This window comes from Schistocerca nitens, chromosome 8 (genome assembly GCF_023898315.1).
Source record: "Schistocerca nitens isolate TAMUIC-IGC-003100 chromosome 8, iqSchNite1.1, whole genome shotgun sequence".
Classification (NCBI taxonomy): Eukaryota; Metazoa; Arthropoda; class Insecta; order Orthoptera; family Acrididae; genus Schistocerca; species Schistocerca nitens.
The window spans coordinates 98,404,674-98,425,044 of NC_064621.1; the positions used below are offsets into that span (position 1 = coordinate 98,404,674).

General features: G+C 37.2%; 1 protein-coding gene across 1 annotated transcript in view; it reads right to left on the reverse strand.

Moving 5' to 3' along the window:
- The window catches only part of LOC126199025 (high affinity cationic amino acid transporter 1-like), a 161,618-nt gene that overhangs the window by 6,666 nt on the left and 134,581 nt on the right, over positions 1-20,371 (reverse strand). The window contains exons 8-13 of the mRNA XM_049935724.1: positions 18,554-18,651; positions 14,267-14,406; positions 13,244-13,346; positions 3,089-3,243; positions 2,830-2,996; positions 1,702-1,810 (exon numbers count right to left, since the gene is read on the reverse strand). Of these exons, the coding sequence (XP_049791681.1) occupies positions 1,702-1,810; positions 2,830-2,996; positions 3,089-3,243; positions 13,244-13,346; positions 14,267-14,406; positions 18,554-18,651 (772 nt within the window). The remainder of the gene's footprint in view (positions 1-1,701; positions 1,811-2,829; positions 2,997-3,088; positions 3,244-13,243; positions 13,347-14,266; positions 14,407-18,553; positions 18,652-20,371) is intronic.

Here is a 20,371-nt window from a genome sequence, read left to right on the forward strand (position 1 = left end):
TCAAATTTATTTCCATTGTTATAAGTAGGTGTACTAATAGCTAAGACTCTGCAGGCTTAATCATAGAATCAGCCTACCAATGAACCAAATGTGATGTTTTTTCCTTTATAGCTGTTGTCTGGGGACTCACTCACTTTCATCCCTCTGGTTTTATCCGTGTCTTGTTTATTAATACACCATGGTGTTGCTGATGTATTCTTGAAGAGACAGTTCTTGTATGTTGTTTTGGTTTCTTCATGATAATATTTGTCCATAAGCATTAATTTTTAGGTCTTATAAACTAGCGTATCTGGATTACATTAGATAACCTACTGCAAAAACTAAAAGTAAAACTATCTGCAGCGAATCATTTATTTGCTGCTCATATAATGTCTTGCCATATTTAAGATTTTGAAGCTTTTGACAATGTTGACTGGAATACTCTCTTTCAAATTCTGAAGGTGGCAGGGGTAAAATACAGGGAGCGAAAGGCTATTTACAATTTGTACAGAAACCAGATGGCAGTTATAAGAGTCGAGGGGCATGAAAGGGAAGCAGTGGTTGGGAAAGGAGTGAGACAGGGTTGTAGCCTCTCCCCGATGTTATTCAATCTGTATATTGAGCAAGCAGTAAAGGAAACAAAAGAAAAATTCGGAGTAGGTATTAAAATTCATGGAGAAGAAGTAAAAACTTTGAGGTTCGCCGATGACATTGTAATTCTGTCAGAGACAGCAAAGGACTTGGAAGAGCAGTTGAACGGAATGGACAGTGTCTTGAAAGGAGGATATAAGATGAACATCAACAAAAGCAAAACGAGGATAATGGAATGTAGTCAAATTAAGTCGGGTGATGCTGAGGGAATTAGATTAGGAAATGACACACTTAAAGTAGTAAAGGAGTTTTGCTATTTAGGGAGTAAAATAACCGATGATGGTCGAAGTAGAGAGGATATAAAATGTAGACTGGCAATGGCAAGGAAAGCGTTTCTCAAGAAGAGAAATTTGTTAACATCGAGTATAGATTTAGGTGTCAGGAAGTCGTTTCTGAAAGTATTTGTATGGAGTGTAGCCATGTATGGAAGTGAGACATGGACGATAACTAGTTTGGACAAGAAGAGAATAGAAGCTTTCGAAATGTGGTGCTACAGAAGAATGCTGAAGATAAGGTGGATAGATCACGTAACTAATGAGGAGGTATTGAACAGGATTGGGGAGAAGAGAAGTTTGTGGCACAACTTGACTAAAAGAAGGGATCGGTTGGTAGGACATGTTTTGAGGCATCAAGGGATCACAAATTTAGCATTGGAGGGCAGCGTGGAGGGTAAAAATCGTAGAGGGAGACCAAGAGATCAATACACTAAGCAGATTCAGAAGGATGTAGGTTGCAGTAGGTACTGGGAGATGAAGAAGCTTGCACAGGATAGAGTAGCATGGAGAGCTGCATCAAACCAGTCTCAGGACTGAAGACCACAACAACATATTTTCAAACTCATACTACTGATTGGAAAAGTCATGACAGCAACAAAACATGTTTAATTTGAAAAATTCGTTTTATAGGGGCCATAACATTAAACTCTGTTTGGAACATTGAAGGGGTATAAGAGATCTGGGAAATGTTTGTTTATTCAGTGTGTTTTGTATGTCTATTCTGAAATAAAAAATGTGTAAACATAAGCTGTGTCTGTGATACAGCTATTTGATTCTACTCTTTTTCTATACTGACCTTTAAGGGTCCATGCTCCACATTTTATCCATGTCACTCCATCCAGCATCATCATCAAAAATATATTAATGAGGATACCAATAGCTGGAAATAAGGGTACAAATGGAACCTGGAACCAAAAATTTTTATTATCCAAATAGCAAATAAAAGATTGTAGGTCTACTTTTATCTTAAGGAATAACACATCTCCATGCAGCATGGTTTTTGATTATATTTTAAACAGAAACAACTATTCATCATCTCTTAAAACAAAACCTAATGGAGCAGACAAACTTAAGTACTAAAATTGTAGCTAAAACCCCAAAGTCAGTCACTTTTAATTGGTTCATTCACAATATGAAATGAAAAGGTGAATGACAGTAAGTAGGAAGAGTAAACTGTGCATGTGTCAGAGAAATGAGAAAGTCACTTCAAACATCGTCTGTATGTATGACGCTTTAATAAACAAAATTGAGAGAGGGCAACGACTCATCTGCAGCTGGTTGATGCACGAGTTACAGATACATGCAAATACACAAATGTAATACTATCTTTTGCACTACAGCTATCGTGCCACTGACTGCTTGTGAGTACATCAATATGCAACACAGTAAGGGTTTGAGCTTCATCTTGGATACTGTCATATAATCCCATGATTGGCAGTAAAAGGTAATGCAACACAGAGAGTTAATTGCACCAAAAAGAAAAAAAACAATTGGCACACTTAAAGGAAACAAAATGGCTGGCTGTTACTTACCAGTATATGAGTCAAAAGTTCAAGTCCTGCTAATAGAAACACTTGAAAGTAGAAAATACTTTTCCAGGCTTTCAGAAGTTGTGTTCCTATCTTAGGGAGGAATGATAAATATGATAGATAAAGTTGGAAAGAAGGAGAAGCTCACTGAGATACCATATTTATAGAGACTCATCTGTTCAGTAAGGAAGTTCACCTCCTGAAGATAAATAATAGCCAGCTATTGTGTTTCCTTGCATCTCAACATGTAGAGTTACAGTATTGTAACATTTTACTACTGCATTGGTAGCAATTTTTTACAGCCTTAATCTTCATTTTTGTGCTGAAACCTATGGATGTGATTTGTACATGTATGTCTAGTCTGAATATTTTGCATCTAATGAACTTATTTTTACCTTGTAGGTTACTGTAGCCTGTGAAGTAGGCTGAATTCCAATGGAAACCACTATGCATATCATACACAATAACAGGATTACTAGACCAGTTATTGCTAGTGGATCAGCTGCTCCAATAGATGATCTTGCCTGAATAACAAGTTGTGATACTAGTACACACAAAACAACTGTAATAAGAAAATAATAAAACACTTCAGTAACAGTAAAGATCAGCATTCCTAATTTCATTCATTCATGTGACATATATAGTCTGACTTACTGTATAGAATAATTTCAGATGTCACAATAAATGTAGACAATTTTGTTGGCTTTTTCAGCTTTTCAGTGTTCATAATTTGTTTCACAATGTCTTTGATATGAAAGTGATCATCTGCATGTTCTGTTTCTGTGTAGTTATCAGCATCTTTTGCATACCTGTAAATCCCATAAGCACATTATCATTTCACAAATAAGTATCTAGTATCATATATCTAAACGTATGTTTCATAGCTCATTGATTAAATCAAATGCAAATACATTTCATTAAATGCTAAGTATATAAAATCTCAGGGATGAAGTGAAAACAGCTGAATTGAAATAATGATTGACTTTAATTCAGAGTACATCAGTGGTTGTATGTTCATTAAATAATGTAATGATTAGTATGGTGATTCACAGACATTTTCATGCAGTGTCATACTATTGGGTAGCCTTCAATGTCTATGGACTTTTGCTGAAATATCATGAAATTCAATATCCTGGAATGCATGTATTGCCTCCTGCAGATAACATAATGCCATCAGAAAATAGTGTTGCAATATGTGATGATGTATGATGTAGTTTATCAAGTTGAACTTCAACAGTAAAAGAAAATGCAGAAGAAGAAGAAGGGGGAGAAGGTCATCACGAGGAATAGCGATGTAAGAGGGGAGATATTTACCGGTCTGCCCTGCAGTGCTGTCACCTTATGTATGCACGCTTGCTGATGAACTGCAGGAAATGTGGTATAAACTGCACAGGGGATAAAAAGGTGTAGCAAAAGTGCACGTGAAGAGACCAGCAGTGTTTCTCAGTTGAGTTGACACTGAATACAAAATAATAGAACATTGCTCTGCTGTAGGGTACAGCTGCTACATAGCTGAGGTTAGCAGCACTTGTGATCTTAGTGCAGTCAATATAAAATGTGTAGCTTGTAGAAGTTTTCTTGGGAGTTTTGCCATGCACCGAGGGAAGCTTTATAAAGAGCACAGTAGTGATGAAGAGTATGGAAATGTGTGGGGAGAGACAGCATTGATGGCACCTTCACTCATCATACTGATGTATTCCTATAATATAACTGGGCCACTCAAAGTTTGCACTTGACACAGCATGATAGATAGCATTTCATAGGCTTTACTGTAATTGTAATACAGTGGCTTAAAATAGAAATAAATGATTGTAGCTACATCATAAGTTACATTGAGAAGTATCTATTTTTTATTTCTTGATAAAAAGTCAAGTTGTGGACCTATATTTCATCTGCAGTATGCTGCAAGTTCATAAACAGCAGCTTAAATTACACAATAGCTGAGAGTTTTCTATTACCATTGAAAAATTCCAATTCAGTTAATATGGTCTACAAGGGGCATTTGAAAAGACCGTGCAAAAATAAAAACTACTTACGTGTTTGGGGTAAACCTTTTTTATTTCTTGACATAGTCTGCTATTAGACTTATACAATTTGTCCAATGCTGTTGTAATTTGTTGACCCCTTCTGAATAATAGGAATTGTCCAAGTCTGCAAAAGAGCTATCAGTTTCTGCAATCACCTCCCTGTTTGAATAAAATCTTTGTCCTGCCAGCCATTTCTTCAAATTAGGGGAACAAACAGTAGTCCAAGGGAGCCAAGTCTGGAGAACAGGGGAGGGGGATGTGAAACGAGTTGGAGTCCTATTTCCAATAATTTTGTGACCACAACTGCTGAGGTGAGTGCTGGCGCATTGTCCTGTCAGAAAAGGACTTTTTTGTGGTCCAATTGCCGGCAATTTTCTTGCAGCTTGGTTTTCTAATGGTCAAATAACGATGAATAATAAGTACCTGTAATAGTTTTACCCTTTTCCAGATAGTTCATGAGGCTTATCTCTTGCAAATCCCAAAAGACAGTCACCATAACCTTTCCAGCCGAATGAATGGCCTTGCCATTTTTGGTGCAGATTCTCCCTTGGTAACCCATTGTTTAGATTGTTGTTTGGTCTAAGGAGTATAGTCATGTATCAATGTTTCAACCACAGTGATGAAATGACACTTAAAGTCCTGTGGATTCTTCCCGAACAGCAGCAAATCATCCTTGCAACACTTCACACGATTCCGTTTTTGGTCAAGCGTGAGCAATTGTGTAACCCATTTTGCGGATAGCTTTGTCATGTCCAAATGTTTATGCAAAATATTATGTACCCATTCATTCAAGACACCCACAGCACTAGCAATCTCATGCACCTTAACTCTTCTGTCATCATATCATGGATTTTATCAATGATTTCTGGAGTCATAACCTCCACAGGGCACCCAAAACGTTCAGCATCACTTGTGCCCACATGGCCACTCCAAAAATTTTGAAACCACTTATAAACTGCAATGTTTATCAAGCTTCTCTTTAGTCTCCTGAGGTGTTTTGCCTTTCATAAAGTAATGTTTAGTCACCACATGGAATTCTTTTCTGTCCATTTTTTGACAATCACTCGACTTCCTTGATTCACACGAATTCGAAACACAAAGAAATAGACCAATATGGCTGAAACTTGGTGTGCGTTCTTTCCAAAGATGCTACTAACTAAACATGACCTTGATATGCACCGGTGGTGCCATCTCTCCGACTTTGCACAGACTTTTCAAACGCCCGTCGTATATTCACAACTTGTTATGATTACCCTTTTTTGGCAAAAGATATGCATTAATACTGACACCATTTAATAAGCACCAGAAGTTTTAATTCTGTTCTGATTTGCTAACACAATGAAAGCCCTTCCATATAAATTGCACACCACAGCACGTTCTTTATATACTCGGAAGACAGCAACACCGTAAAAGTAATGCCATGACCAGCTGATTTTGTGACGCTGTATTAATTTTGGTTCAGATGGTGTTGGAGTTCATATTCATTTCTCAGTTGTTACTATGTTATCATACAAACTTAAAATTCACCTCTCAAGTGTAAATGTCAGGCGGTCCGCTATAAATGGTGAGTGGCAGTAAAATTGTTTTGAGAAAGCACATTACAGAGATATCCATGTTCAAATGTGTTACTTATTTATAGTAATGAATAAGAAAATAAATTTAGCCTGTTGAAATGCAATTATTCAATGATTTGTTAAGGTTGGCAGTGTCTGTAAACAGAACATGATGTCTTTAGCTTTCAATTGACAAAAGGGGCGGGGGTGGGTGAGGTGAAACTTCTAAGAACAACTTTACAAGGTATGCTGACCAACATGTACTGATCACAAGAATGAACTGAAGCTCAGCATGGCATTGACAAGTTAAAGAAGGAAACATATTTGTGTGTGTGTGTGTGTTACTTACATGTTCCATAGATTTTGCATTGTGATGACGTGCAATTTTTGTCACTTTTAGTATGGGTAAAACTAATTTTTCAGCCATTATAAAGTGGTAAGTCAATGCCAGTATGCCTTCATTTGTGTTTCTTGTCCACATGTCAGTTGTAACACTCAAAAAATTACATTTTTAAGGGCTTTTTCTAGTTTATTTTTTATCTCCTCATATAATTTTGTGATCAGCAAAAATTTAAGTGTGGTTTTACTTGGTAACTCATATCTGCTATCTAAGGCATGAACAAAATTTTTCAAACCTTGTTGGTCAGAAGTTCTGTATGGCAGCATATCAATAGTGATCAGTTGTACATAAAGAGACTCAAGTTCTCTCTTTACTTTTGAAATGGCATCGTACAATTGACTTCTGTTAAAATAATGTTTTATAGAGCTTCTTGATTTTTTTTTAGTTGCACCTCTTGTACTTGATCTAGCTCACGAGTTGATCCCTCACCACGACTCTCTAGTTTTGCACCATACTTTCTTTAAGTGGTCTCTAAAATGAGTTGTATTCCATGAATGTTTATATTCTTTACTGCAGATTGTACACTTCACAGACTTTTTATTGTCCTCCACTTTCTAGAAAAAATTCCACACAGAGATTGATTTTTATGATTCATTCTCAAAACAATAACAAAAAACTCTATTTTTACACTTCTCATGCAAACAAAGCAATCTCGGAAGTGCAGGATTTCCTCAGCCTCTTGACAAACCATTTGGCAAAATGATATTGACTGATGCACTAAAAAGATTACCAGAAAGGTTGCAGTGGGGTTTAATACATGGACCTGACGATTGCCTTGAACAATGGAAGATGATAATTGAAATGATAGAAACCATAATCACAATAACTACAGAAATAGAGATAGTGGTAACTTCTATCAGGGTCAAAATGGTAATAGAGACAAAAATTTTGAACACCACCACAAGAGGAATAATGGTCAAATTAATAGAAGAAATAATCATAGATATAACTATTCGAAAAATGGCACTCCACCTCAATGAAGGTCACAGTTTTGGGGCAAGGGAACACTAACACAGGATGCCCAATTTACACCTGCAATTAGACAATAATAACAGTATTAATAATGTGGCACAGGTATCTGAAGTTGAACAGAAGGAATATCAGATTTCTCATTTATGTTTTGATCAAAAGTTTTGGAATACTATGTTTAATTATAGTGATGTAGATACTAGCCACAAACCAGAATGTGAGAGTAATGAGAATTTTGATGTAGTGTGTACAAATTATTTCTTCTCTTGGTCAGACAGCAGTGTTATTGATGTATGCAAAACAGGTGATGACTTAATTGGATCTGAATTACGTGGTATTTTTTATGTAGATGTGAATGAGAACTGTGAAATGACTGAGGTTGGTAAGTCTGAGACTCGTAGCTTATTGCAAATGAATGTAGGTGAGGTATGTGACTTTGATAGTGATGAGACTTGTGTTGTTCATGATGTTATTAACGAAGTAATTTTCGAAGAATATGAGGATGATCAGTATTAGGTGTTTGTGAAGTTTAAGAATAATGAAGTTTCAGATTAGTTTGTGAATACAGATAAGGTAGGTGATGTATGTGATGATGTAAGTGAGAATCCTGGTATACCAGTTGAGTCAAAGCAGTTTCTCATTAATGTCATGCAGAGTAATGATCCAAAGAGTAAAGGTGCGTTTTGGCTATGATAATGCATTCATTATGTTGTCCATAGTGGCTTACCCACAATTCTCTTCCTACAATACACATGTACTGATTTTGTGTTCATAGCTCTACACTGACCTGACCCAAAATCCTGTTCCTCCTGCTATCACATTTACTAATTCCCACTATATCTAACTTCAACCTATCTATTTCACTTTTTAAATTATCTAACTTACCTGCGCAATTAAAAGATCTAACATTCCATGTTATGACCTGTAGAGTGTCAGTTTTAAACACCAGTTTTGATTTTCCTGATGACAGCATCCTCTTGAGTAGTCCTCGGCCTGTGATCCAAATGGATCCATTAAAATAATAATAATAATGGCTGTAATTTCCCCTTTCTTTGTTCCTTTTGCAGTACCAGCACAGCAAGGTCATGTTGGCTTATGTTACAAGGCCAGATCATTGAGATTGTTGCCCCTGCTATTACTAAAAAGCCTACTGCCCTTCTTCAGGAACCACATGTCATTCTGACCTCTCCATATAAAACACTCCATGTTGCATTGCACTAATCATACTGTACATACATACAAAGTAATTTAAAATAAATAAAGTGAGTATCTAAAGCTTCCAGTCTTAGACACATCAATGGAAGAATGCTGCAGATTTTTTTGTTACACCATTCACATTTTGTTTACTGTTTACTTTTACTTCCTTTTAGTGTAAGTGTATTGAAGACTTACTGACAGGAAACAGCTGTTGGTACTCTCTAAAATGCAAATCTTATTTCACTTTTACTTTCTTTACTCACGGTAGCAACAAGGATTTGTAGTCTTATTGCAATGGTAATCAGGTAGTTTAGGATACTAAATAATCATGCATACTCATTCATTTAACTATTCACTTATCATGCTGTCTAAATCCCATCATGAAACAGAACCTTTAGAAATGTTGCTTCATTGGGCCAAGCACCAAACGTGTGGTAATAAAATATTTAATGCATCCTGACTCCAAATTTAGTTTCATTCTTGTGGCATTATTTGTTATTGCGTTCTTACATTTTGTTGTTGTTAAGATATTACCACATCCACACAAGATGAAAGCTTTTAACAATGTACCATTTTAATTTTCTTAGTAGAACTTTATTGTCTACATAAATAAAGGCTTTGGCAATATCATTGAAAGTTCCAAGATGGTAATTTCTGTTGTTTATTATTATTTGAATTTTCCTGAGCGGAAAAGCCTTTACAGAAACTAAACTGAGTTGTTGTCATGAGGTTATTCTCAGACAGATGGTTCAGCACTCCGTTGTAAGTGATTTTCTCAAAAATTTTTGAGAACACAAGGAGGAGAGAATTTGAGCTGTAATTAGAGATTGAATGCTTATCTCAACTTTGGTATATTGTGATTACTGTGCCATACACCAATCTCTCCAAAAATTCACTTTGATTTGTTGTATGGTTACAAAGGTATCCCAAGAATGGTGCTATCAAATCGGCAAAAGATTTTAGAACTTTGGCAGAGATACTATCATAAGCAGTAAGTTACTACTTTTTAGTCACCTAATGATTTTTATAATCTCTCTTAACAGATGAGTTGGCAAAACTGATATCTAGTGGTGGAGTATTTATTGCCCGTCTTAATAAGCTTATTGGATCTGCTTTCAATGGACCATTATTTGTCCCCATGTTTTCAGCTACTGTTAGGAAGAATTCATTGAAATTATAGAAAATCATCCTATTTCATATCACTTGCCACCCTGCTACTGTCATCTAGGAGTTAAATATCATTTGCTTCTTGAGTTTATTCATTTTGTGCCTATTCATACTTCAAATTGTCCTTTCTTTGTTATTGGAATTTTGACTTTTTTGTGCCCAGTGCATGAATTTTTCCTGTTTGATAACTTTTTGAAGAATTTTGCAGTACTGCTTGTAGTGAATTTTTAAGTCTTCATTAGATCTAGTCCTTTGTATCAAATAAATCTCTCTCTTCAATGCATTAAATAAATCTCTCTTTTCATTGTACAAGAACTTTGATCCCAGATGTTAGCTAACATTTTTCTTAGCTCCCGCTGTTCTTGTCCTTTAACCATTGTAAAGAAAAACTGGATTCATAATGTTGTAAGAATATTATTAAAAATAATTAATTTTCTCATCAGCTGTGTGCACTTAGTAAATTTCTTGTGATTCTGTCAATTCTCCCAGAGTGGTGTGAACTGAGTCAGCATTTACAATTTTTTGAACATTATTTTTCCTGTGATTCTTGAAGTTTTCTTGGCATACTGAATGTTTGATGAGATTTCGGGATTGCAGCCGGATCATGTTGACTTCTTGCCATGATATTTTGGCTGGAAATCATCCAGCCATCTTCAGGTGAGTGTCCATCACTGGAGACTGCAAGTTCCCAGAGTCAACTTTGTAGGAAAAAGTTGGCTCGAAAATGCTTGTGAATTGGCCTCTGTCACAGGAGCATCCTCTATCGAAATCTGCACCCTATGGAGCTATTATTCTATCTGTGGAGAGCAGGCAAATGCATAAAGGTGAAACCTACACGTCCACACTCTGTCAGAATGCGCCCCTGCGTTGCTAAAAACAGACATCAGATGTCACCAGACGTGTCATTATGAATAAACTGTCTTCTCTCAGAGGAATTAGAGAGATAACCAGGTACCAAGCCTTGTCCAGTTGAAAACTGCCATTACAATTTATAAGATTTTGCACTAGGTGTATCTCCACAGATTATTTAATTACTGAATCCCAAAAAGTTTTTGCTGGGGCCCAGATTTTCGTGGCAGAAAAATCCATGGTGTGTCTCTGGTAATACAGTGCTCAGCTACGGCTGACTTACTGGGCTGTGAGAGGTGAGTGTGGCGTTCTTGTCCAAGCGTCTTTCATGTACTGTGCATGTCGTCTGACCGATGTAAGCTTTGTGACACTGGCAAGGAATTTAATAGATCCCAGCCTTCCGCAGACCCAGATCATTTTTTACTGAACTGAGAAGGGCACTAATCTTCACCGGTGGCTGGAAAACTACTTTAACTTGATGTTTCCTTAGGATCCTGCCTATTTTAGATGAAAGGTTGCCGGTGTGTGGAAGGAACACCCTGGACTTGAATAGCTCCTTATCTTCTTGATGTTGTGGGTGTTCATGTTTCTTCCTTCTTAGCGCTGTTCTAATCTGATGTGGAGAGTAACCATTACCTCTGAACACTGACTCATAATGTTCCCACTCCTTTGTAAGGCTGCCTCCATCAGAAACACCATGAGCCCGGTGCATCAATGTCCTAATGATGCCGGTAGTTTGTGAAGGATGATGACAACTCAATGCTTGCAGATAAAGGTCCATATGTGTTGGCTTACATTAGACAGAATGCCCTTATGACCCATCCACTCTCTTAGTAACCAAGACGTCCCAAAACGGCAAAAAACATCCTTCTCTATTTCCAGCATAAACTGGATGTTCTTGTGGATTGCATTCAGATGTTGCCAGAACCATGACAGTTCTTCTTCACCATGGGGCTACACTACAAAAGTGTCATCTACATATCACCAGAAAACTCTCAGTTTAAGTTCTGCCGAATCTAGTGCCCTTTCCTCAAAGTCTTCCATGAGAAAGTTTGCTACCAAAAGCAAGGGAGGACTGCCCATGGCAACACTGTCAGTCTGCTCAAAATATTTGTTGTTGAATAAAAAGTAGGTTGAGGGAGGACGTGATGGAAAAGTGCTGTTATGTTGGCCATGAACTTATTGTTGATGAGCGACAAAGAATCCATAAGAGGAACCTTAGTCAAAAGTGAGATGACATTGAGGCTGACTAGTAAGTCAGTTTCACTGAGTTGAAGTGACTTCAGTCTATTGATAAAGTCAGCCGAGTTTCGAACATGATGCGCGCACTTCCCCACAAAAGGTCTCAGTAGAGAGTCGAGATGTATCACCAAATCATACGTGGGGGTGTCGATACAGGACACGCTATGGATTTTTCTGCCACGAAAATCTTGGCCCCAGCAAAAACTTTTTGGGATTCAGTAATTGAAGAATCTGTGGAGATACACCTAGTGCAAAATCTTATAAATCATGATGGCGGTTTTCAACTGTACAAGGCTTGGGACCCAGCGATCTTTCTAATTTCCTTTGAGAGAAGACAGTTTATTCATAATGACACATCTGGCGACATCTGATGTCTGTTTTTAGCGACGCCTGATGTCTGTTTTTAGTGATGCGGGCATGCATTCCAACAGAGGGTGGACATGTAGTTTTCACCTTTCCCCATGCGCCTGCACTCCACAGATAGAATAGTAGCTCCAGAGGGTGCGGATTTTGATAGCTCCTGTGATGGAGGCCAATGATCATGCATTTTCGCGCCAATTTTTTTCTATAAAGTTGCCTCTGGGAACTTGCAGTCTCCAGTGACGGACACTCACCTGAAGATGGCTGAATGATTGCCAGCCGAAATATCGTGGCAAGAAGTCAACGTGATCTGGCTACAATCCTGAAATCTCATCGAATATTACTTTTCCTTTCTAAATTAAACCTGACTGATGGGGATGCTGTATTGCTCCCATTTGACTATCATGGTCAGATTCCATTTATTATGCAGTTCAAATCTATTTCATTAAATCAAATCTTGACATCAGTAACTCTAGGTGCCTTCAATCAAAATTGTTTGGATGAAGTCCATGTTGAAATCTCCACACACTATCACTTCCCAGATATTTCTATTAAATCTTATTAGTATTCACTCTCATTGCTTAATGAAGTTTAAAACATTTCTTGTTGGATCCTACAGGCAGCTAGAATTGGTATCTTGTATGTTTCAGAGTCCATTACTAAAGTACAGCACTCTTCAGTGAGGTCTATAGCCAGGGACTTTATTTTAATTTTGTGTATATAGATTCTCCCCCTCTCCTTATATTACAAGTATGTAGAATTATTTTTAGATTTTTCAGTGTCCTAGATTGGTACGGGTAGGTCATTTTTCTTACTGAACAGTTTTTTAGTGATTGAAAAGTTTAGATATATTATGACTGTTGTTTTTTGTTTCTCCATTTATTGTTGCACCTACATAATGACAATATTATGAAAAGGACAGGTAACTACTCACCATATAGTGGAGATGTTGAGTCACACACAGGCACAAAATAATGACTGCTAAACAATTGAGCATAACTCTCACACATTCAAGATAATAAAATATTATGCTAAACATATTCACCTTAAAAGTAGCACACAAGCAGCAGATACAGAGTATGCCACAAGTGCTCCTACTGACATCATGTCAATAAGTTCATCCACATCAAAGATGAGTGCCATAAGACCTAAAAATCCAGAAAATTTGTGGACTTACTTAAAAATTAGCACAATGAGGGAAAGCCTTTTTAAAGAACTAGGGTATTAACATGTAAGATACTGTAATAGCATAATATCTCTTATATGAGTGAATTTTTCATTCTTACAGTTCATTCCTTAGACTAATATCTAAATAGAGGCAGAAGTCAATGCCCAAGTAAAACATGGCTACATGGAGTGAGAGTGCAACACAGCACCATTGAGTTCATGCAGTGCACAGTGCCAATGACATTCAGTGAGCTGGAGGAGTGTTGTGAGTGGATGACAAAACAGAGACTGGGGAGACTGCTGGGAAGAGGGTGTTGGTACTGAATGAGCGACATTAGGCTTATGGTGCAAGGTGGAGGTGGGTGTACTGGAAGGAGCTAGTGGAAACTGAAGCCAGGAGGACTGCAAGGACAACTCCCATCTGCACAGTTCAGAGAAACCAGTAATATGGACTCTGAAGCAGCCACTGAAATAATGCATACTGTACTCAGCAGCATGTTCTGCTATTTAGTGGTCAGCTGTCTTCTTGTCCATAGATGATGATAGCTGTTCATTCAAGTGTACAGTTGGTTGATGGTCATGTCCATTTAAAATGCTGGCCAGAAATTGTAGCAGAGCTGATATATGACATGACTGCCTTCATAGTGTCCTTGTCTCTGATGGGACTGGATAAACTTGTGATGGGACTGGAGCAAGATGCACTGGGTGGGTTCATTGGACAGTTTTTGCCACTGGGTCTTCCACAGGAATAAGTCTTATGTGTCTAGGGGCTGGGAAACAGTGTGGCATAAGGATGAACAAGTATATTGCACAGATTGGGTGAGTGGTGGAATACATTTCTCAGTACTTATGTCCTACCTATTCCATTTACAACAAAATAGAAAAATAATTGCATACTCACCAGTTAAAACACCAGCACAAAGTGTACCAATGAATGGTGTTCTGAACCTAGGGTGCACTTTTCCCATGAACTTAAATAAGAGGTCATCTGAAGACATAGCATAAAGTAACCGTGAGAGTGAAAACATTCCACCAAGGAAACTGAAACAAAGATAAATGAATTGCTAAGAAGTTTTTTCGGGATATATTAGAACCTTAATACATGTAAGTAACTTATTGTTTTTCTCTGCTATAAGTATCAATGGTTTAACAAACATAAATATTTGTAGAAGCTGAACCAAACTACTTTTACAAATTTTGAGGGCTGATTCCTCACATTAATACAAGAAAAGAAATCTAGAAACATGTGTCCAAAAGTCATTCCTATATGATTTATTAATGAAAGTACAAAATTTCAAAATGTGCTCCACTTATGGACTGTTTCAAACACTTTTAGATGGTACTGAATCATATAATAGGCTCCCATGGCATGTTTGTGAAGGATCTCTGCAAAAAAAAAAAATGTCTGCTGTTTAAACCAAGTGTTTTGAATGGTCCTAAAAATAATATACCACAGCACTGAGGTCAGAGGAGGGAGCAGGCTCAAACTGGTCTCCTACAATATATTGATCTATCATGGTACAAATCATCCAAAAAATTTGAACTAAATATAATGGATCATCCATGTTGCATAAACTGCTTGTTTATTATTATTATTCATAGGGACACATCCTGCAGCAACTCTGGACAAGAGCAAAAACTCTTAGGTGTGTATATTGAATAAAAATGGACTTGTAAATCACAAAATATAGATCATCTCACACATCTGAGCTCAGGAAAATTTGCTTTTTTGTGTCTTTGCTGATTCTGGTGATGAAACTCCAGGAAGTTGACTTACTTTTCTATAAGTTAATTCAGTTTGGAATAATTATCAAGGACAGTTCCAGGTGGCAATGATGAAGTTAACAAGCTCAAGGTTTTAACCAAAAAAAAAGATCTAGCAAGAAACACAAGATACAAGTGATGTAGCTGCTATGCAAAAGCATAAGAATATCGAAGTTAAAATGTTTTTTACAAGTAAATAGGATGGGTCAAACAAAAATGTTGAGAAAATGGCTTGAAAAGGAACCTGAAGGAGATGGTGCATCACTCAAATGGAATGGGATGTGGAAGTAAAAGGAGTGGTGTAACATACCATATATACTTGAATAATCCGCGCATGTTTTTTCCCCATTTTAGGACGAAAAACTGGGGTGCGCGGATTATTCGAAATATTGTTGGTACTGCTCCGCCTCCAACAATACATCCCATTATACCATTGCATTGTTGCAGCCTCTGTCTGTGATGCATCAGTAGCACGTTAGGAGTGAAGTATTAACATGTTCAATCTTGTTAATTATGGCTACAAGTTCTCGTTATCGCTCATACACTGCTAAAGAAAAAGTGAAAATTATTGAAGCCGAGAATATTGGAAACCGTGCAGCAGGAAGAAAGTACAACATGAGTGATAGTTGTATTTGCAACTGGTGAAAAAATAAAACACAGCTTCAAGAAGCTAATAGTAATTGCCGGGCATTTCGCAGCCAAAAAGCAAAGCATCTGGACCTCGAGAAAAGGCTCTGCGATTATGTGGATTAGAAGTGGCAATACGGATGCGCAATGACAAGTGAAATGTGTCAACTTAAAGCATTGTCTTTACCCAAAGAACTATGCATTACCACTTTCAAAGCTAGCTGGGGCTGGCTATCAAGGCAGGAAAACTACTATCGCTCAGCGGCTTCCAGGTGATTACGAGGAAAAAATAATGAATTTTCATCATTAGGTGATAAACCTGCACCATAAACAGTCCTATATATTATTGCAAATTGGTAATGCGGATCAAACGCCAGTCTATTTTGAAATGCCGCTCGACAACACTGTGAACAGGAAAGGAGAATCCAGCATCATGATACGAACTGGCGGCAGTGAGAAACAAAGATGTACAGTGATGTTGTGTGTAACTGGCGATGGACGAAAGCTACCAGCTTATGTGATATTTAAAAGGAAAACTATTCCGAAAATATCAGTAAAAGGCATACCGGTATTAGTGAGAGCGAATCCGAAAGGGTGGATGGACAATGAACTTATAATTGACTGGGTGACACATGTTTGGCAATGTCGTCCTGGTGCATTACTGAATTTATGCAACATGTTGGTCCTGGACAGTTTCCGTGGACGTACAACTAAGGAAGTGCGAGACAAATTACAAAAAGGGAAAACTGACTTGGTCATTATTCCTGTAGGCCTAACATCCATCCTACAACCACTAAATGTGTGTATAAATTGGCCATTCAAAGCTGCACTTAAACAGTGATATACGCAATGGATGGCTGATGAAAACCATAAGTTCACACCTAGTGCAAAAATCAAACGGCCGGATTTGTCCCAGATTCGTGAATGGGTGAAAAGTGAATGGGACTCCATTCCGCAACCACTGGTGGAAAAATCCTTCAAAAAATGTGAAATCACAAATTCACTGGATGGAACAGAAGACGACGCTCTATGGGAAGATTGTGAAGACGAAAATGATTCTCCCACTAGTGATGACGATGAAAGTGATGAATAGAGTGGTAAGAGAGGAAACGTACCGGTATTGACTAAAATATTTTATTGCACATACCGTATTAACAAATTCTTAAACAAGATAATTCACATTTCTTTTTTTTGCTATTGTAGGTACACGTAGGGTCCCGGCTGGTGGTGATAATGTTTCCCGGCCGCCTGCCCATCTAATGGGCCAGCCGGCCAGCTGCACGTTGCTGGCCGCCCGCCCATTGGCTGGGTAGCTGCACACCGCTGAATCAGTTGCGTTTTAACGATGTATCAACCTGTACAGCAGCACTGCTTCAAACCAGTAGTTATTATACATACTTTTGAACACATCATAACGTCGGAACTATTTTTTTATTTTTTTTTATTTTTTTAAATAAAACAAATTAAAGCAAAAAATAACTTTTTTTTTTTCCTCTTCCTCAAAATTGGGGTGCACAGATTATTTGAGGGCGTAGATTATTTGAGTATTACACCTCATGCCCGTGCAATCTGAGATGGTTAACAGATGATGATGATGATGATGATGATGATGATGATGATGATGACTGACAACAGCTTCACAATACATGTACTTGCTTATGAAGAACCAGCCACAATTTGAAAATAACAATAGCATTTATAAATACAACATAAACAACAAAAATAGCCACCACGATTCCTGTATAGAAAGGAACAATGTATGCAGCCATAAAAATATATTGCTATCTGTCTAGTGAATTAAAGGTGGTAACAAACACAATGAACATAATTTTTATGACAAATATCTTAGTGTACTTTGGTTACACATATTAAATTTTATTCCAGTTAATAATTAAAATAAAAAGCCTGGTGTAAAAAAAGAAAGGAACTCAGATTGTAAATATGTTTAATTACAGACCATTGATGATGTTTAATTTTAATAAAATGAAATGCATTTGCTGACAAAACATACATTTCCTTGTAGTTGCAAAGATGGAATTAAAATACGCTCAATAAAAGAAAATGTACAGTATTTGTGAATCTACTGACATACTCCATATCACAGTGAACTGTCACATTGAAGGAACAAACTAAACTAAGCTACAGACTTAATGTATCATACTGTTTTAATATAACACAGATGCTAATTATAGTGTGGATAGACATATAAGTAAGTTACCACAAACTGTTCTACTTTAAATTCTCCATTCTGATTATGAGAAACATAATAATCTTGGAATATGTGAAGTGTGTCTGTGGTTGTGAATACAAACATCCATCAGCTCAGGAATGTGATGCTGAAAATTTGTGTTGGGCTGGGACTTGAACTCAGATTACTCACTCTACATGAGCAGTTGCCTTAACCACTTTGGCTATCCATGCAATTACTCATGGCCACATCCAAATTCCCATATGTCATCATTCCTGCATCACAACCTGTACTCATGCACAAATTCTGTAATTCCCATACAGGGGAGGAGATTTTAATTGAAAGTCACTGCCTGGTATCAGCCTATAAATATGCCTCTGTTGTTAAGAAGAATGATGCGATGTTCCTTCAGACATGCATGCATGTCCATAGGAACAGTGCATCATTCTTCTTAACAACACAGGCACTGCAGTGTCATATTGTAATAATCTTGAGTTTCAAATAGATAATGACTACCACAGCTACACAAGGAGTGTGGTCAAATAGATAATGACTACCACAGCTACACAAAGAGTGTGGTTACACATTTTGAAATATTTTGGTACACACCTTGTACTGAGGCTGGAAATAGCACCAATGCTTACAATCCATTGAGCCCAACCCCAACCAGTTTTCTGAAATGCATATAATATTGGCACATCTGCATCCTATGAAGAAACAAATTACAAATCATACATTGTTATGCTGTTTGATTCACAAAGCATTTTAAATAAATAAAAGAAATCAAATTGCCATCATTTGTGACAAGTGACTGTTATGTGATTTCTGAATGCAAGAAATATGTCATATGATAATCAACACAAATCCATAGATGCTTTTGGGGTTGAACATTATTAATGATGTAACTGCCATGGAAATTACAATTTTAAAAGCAAATCTGCCCCTTCACAACCACAATACTAGAAGTGAAAACAATTTCCATGTGGAATACAAATCCCTGTTTGGGTTCAGAACAGAGTTTTATTTTATGGTATTAAAATCTATAACAGTCACTGTCAGACAACAGGCATGAAATTGAAAATTGCCAGATATTCAAAAAACAAAGTAAAAGAAAACCTCATTGTCTTCTAACTCTGCAATATATCAGACTATCTGCACTCAGCAATGTAATTCCACATAGCTCTAATGCATGCATTAACAAATCTTGACTTTAGACAAACCACTGTCAGCTGTCTATATACTGGTAGACAGATACAGAAGCTAGCTCAGTAGTAAAAGAGGAGGACCAGTATTGAGGAAAGTCACTTCTGTAAATTATACTAACAATAAATTATGACCAGTGCTAATCTATTATTTCTAAATTAGAAATAATGCCCATATTTAACAATATGATTAGATTAGCTCTGGTCATAATTTATTGTTAGTATAGCTTACAGAAGTGACTTGCCTTATTCCATATCCCTGAAGGCTCTCCTTGATTATGGTATTCATGGAATATTGTGACTGTGATATGGCAGAAAGTTGGGAATGTCCGAAGAACCCACTGAGGCTGGACCAACGGTCCAGGGCTCATCAACAGAGATTCACAGAATGTGAGCACGAGGACAAGAAGAAGAGCAAGTGGCCAATGGAGTCAGCACAACAGAAAAATAAAGTCCAAATGTGTGATACAAGATTGAAAACATAATACATAGCAAAAATCTAAGACCAAACCAGTGGGGTGCAATGAGAACAAAATTAGGGTGCAGCACTTAATGACTCACAGTCCTAGTGGGCGTGGACACATAGAAAGGCTGTCAGTGATTGAGCATTATGGTCAGGTGAATTTGTTACTGCACAAAGTATTGTTCACACCAGTTTGAATGTAAGATTTTGTTGTAATTTAAGTGAGTTGATTCATGGCTCTGTGCCTATATTTTATATTCATCACCACATCCGAACAACTGAAGGCAGAGCCACTGTGCAGCTAGCTTTACAGCATGGCAACATGCTCTAATTTGCCTACAAGTTGTGTGTGGCTCTGTGGTACCATACTCCCAGCACTCCAGAGGCAATGCTATCAATTGTAGATGTAACAGTGCCCTGTAGCAGACAGCACTGAGTTCCTTATCTAGTGGCCATCATTGAGTTATGTGCTCTCTGACAGGATTTCAAAATTACCAGACCAGAATACCAGGTGAAATGCAATTTGTGGATGATTGAATCAATGAATCTTTCAGGGCCATCTCAAAGTATTTTGTTACTTTGTGCAAACAGTGTACTGGGGGTTTTAATAGACCATCAGGACCTATCAATATTGGTTTATGTGATTCATGGTTAAACATATTCAGTATAACACTTTCCATAACTAATATCACACATCCATATTTGAATACTTGTAAACAAAACTGCAAGAAAAATAGCAAAGAAATAAAAGACACTAAGGTT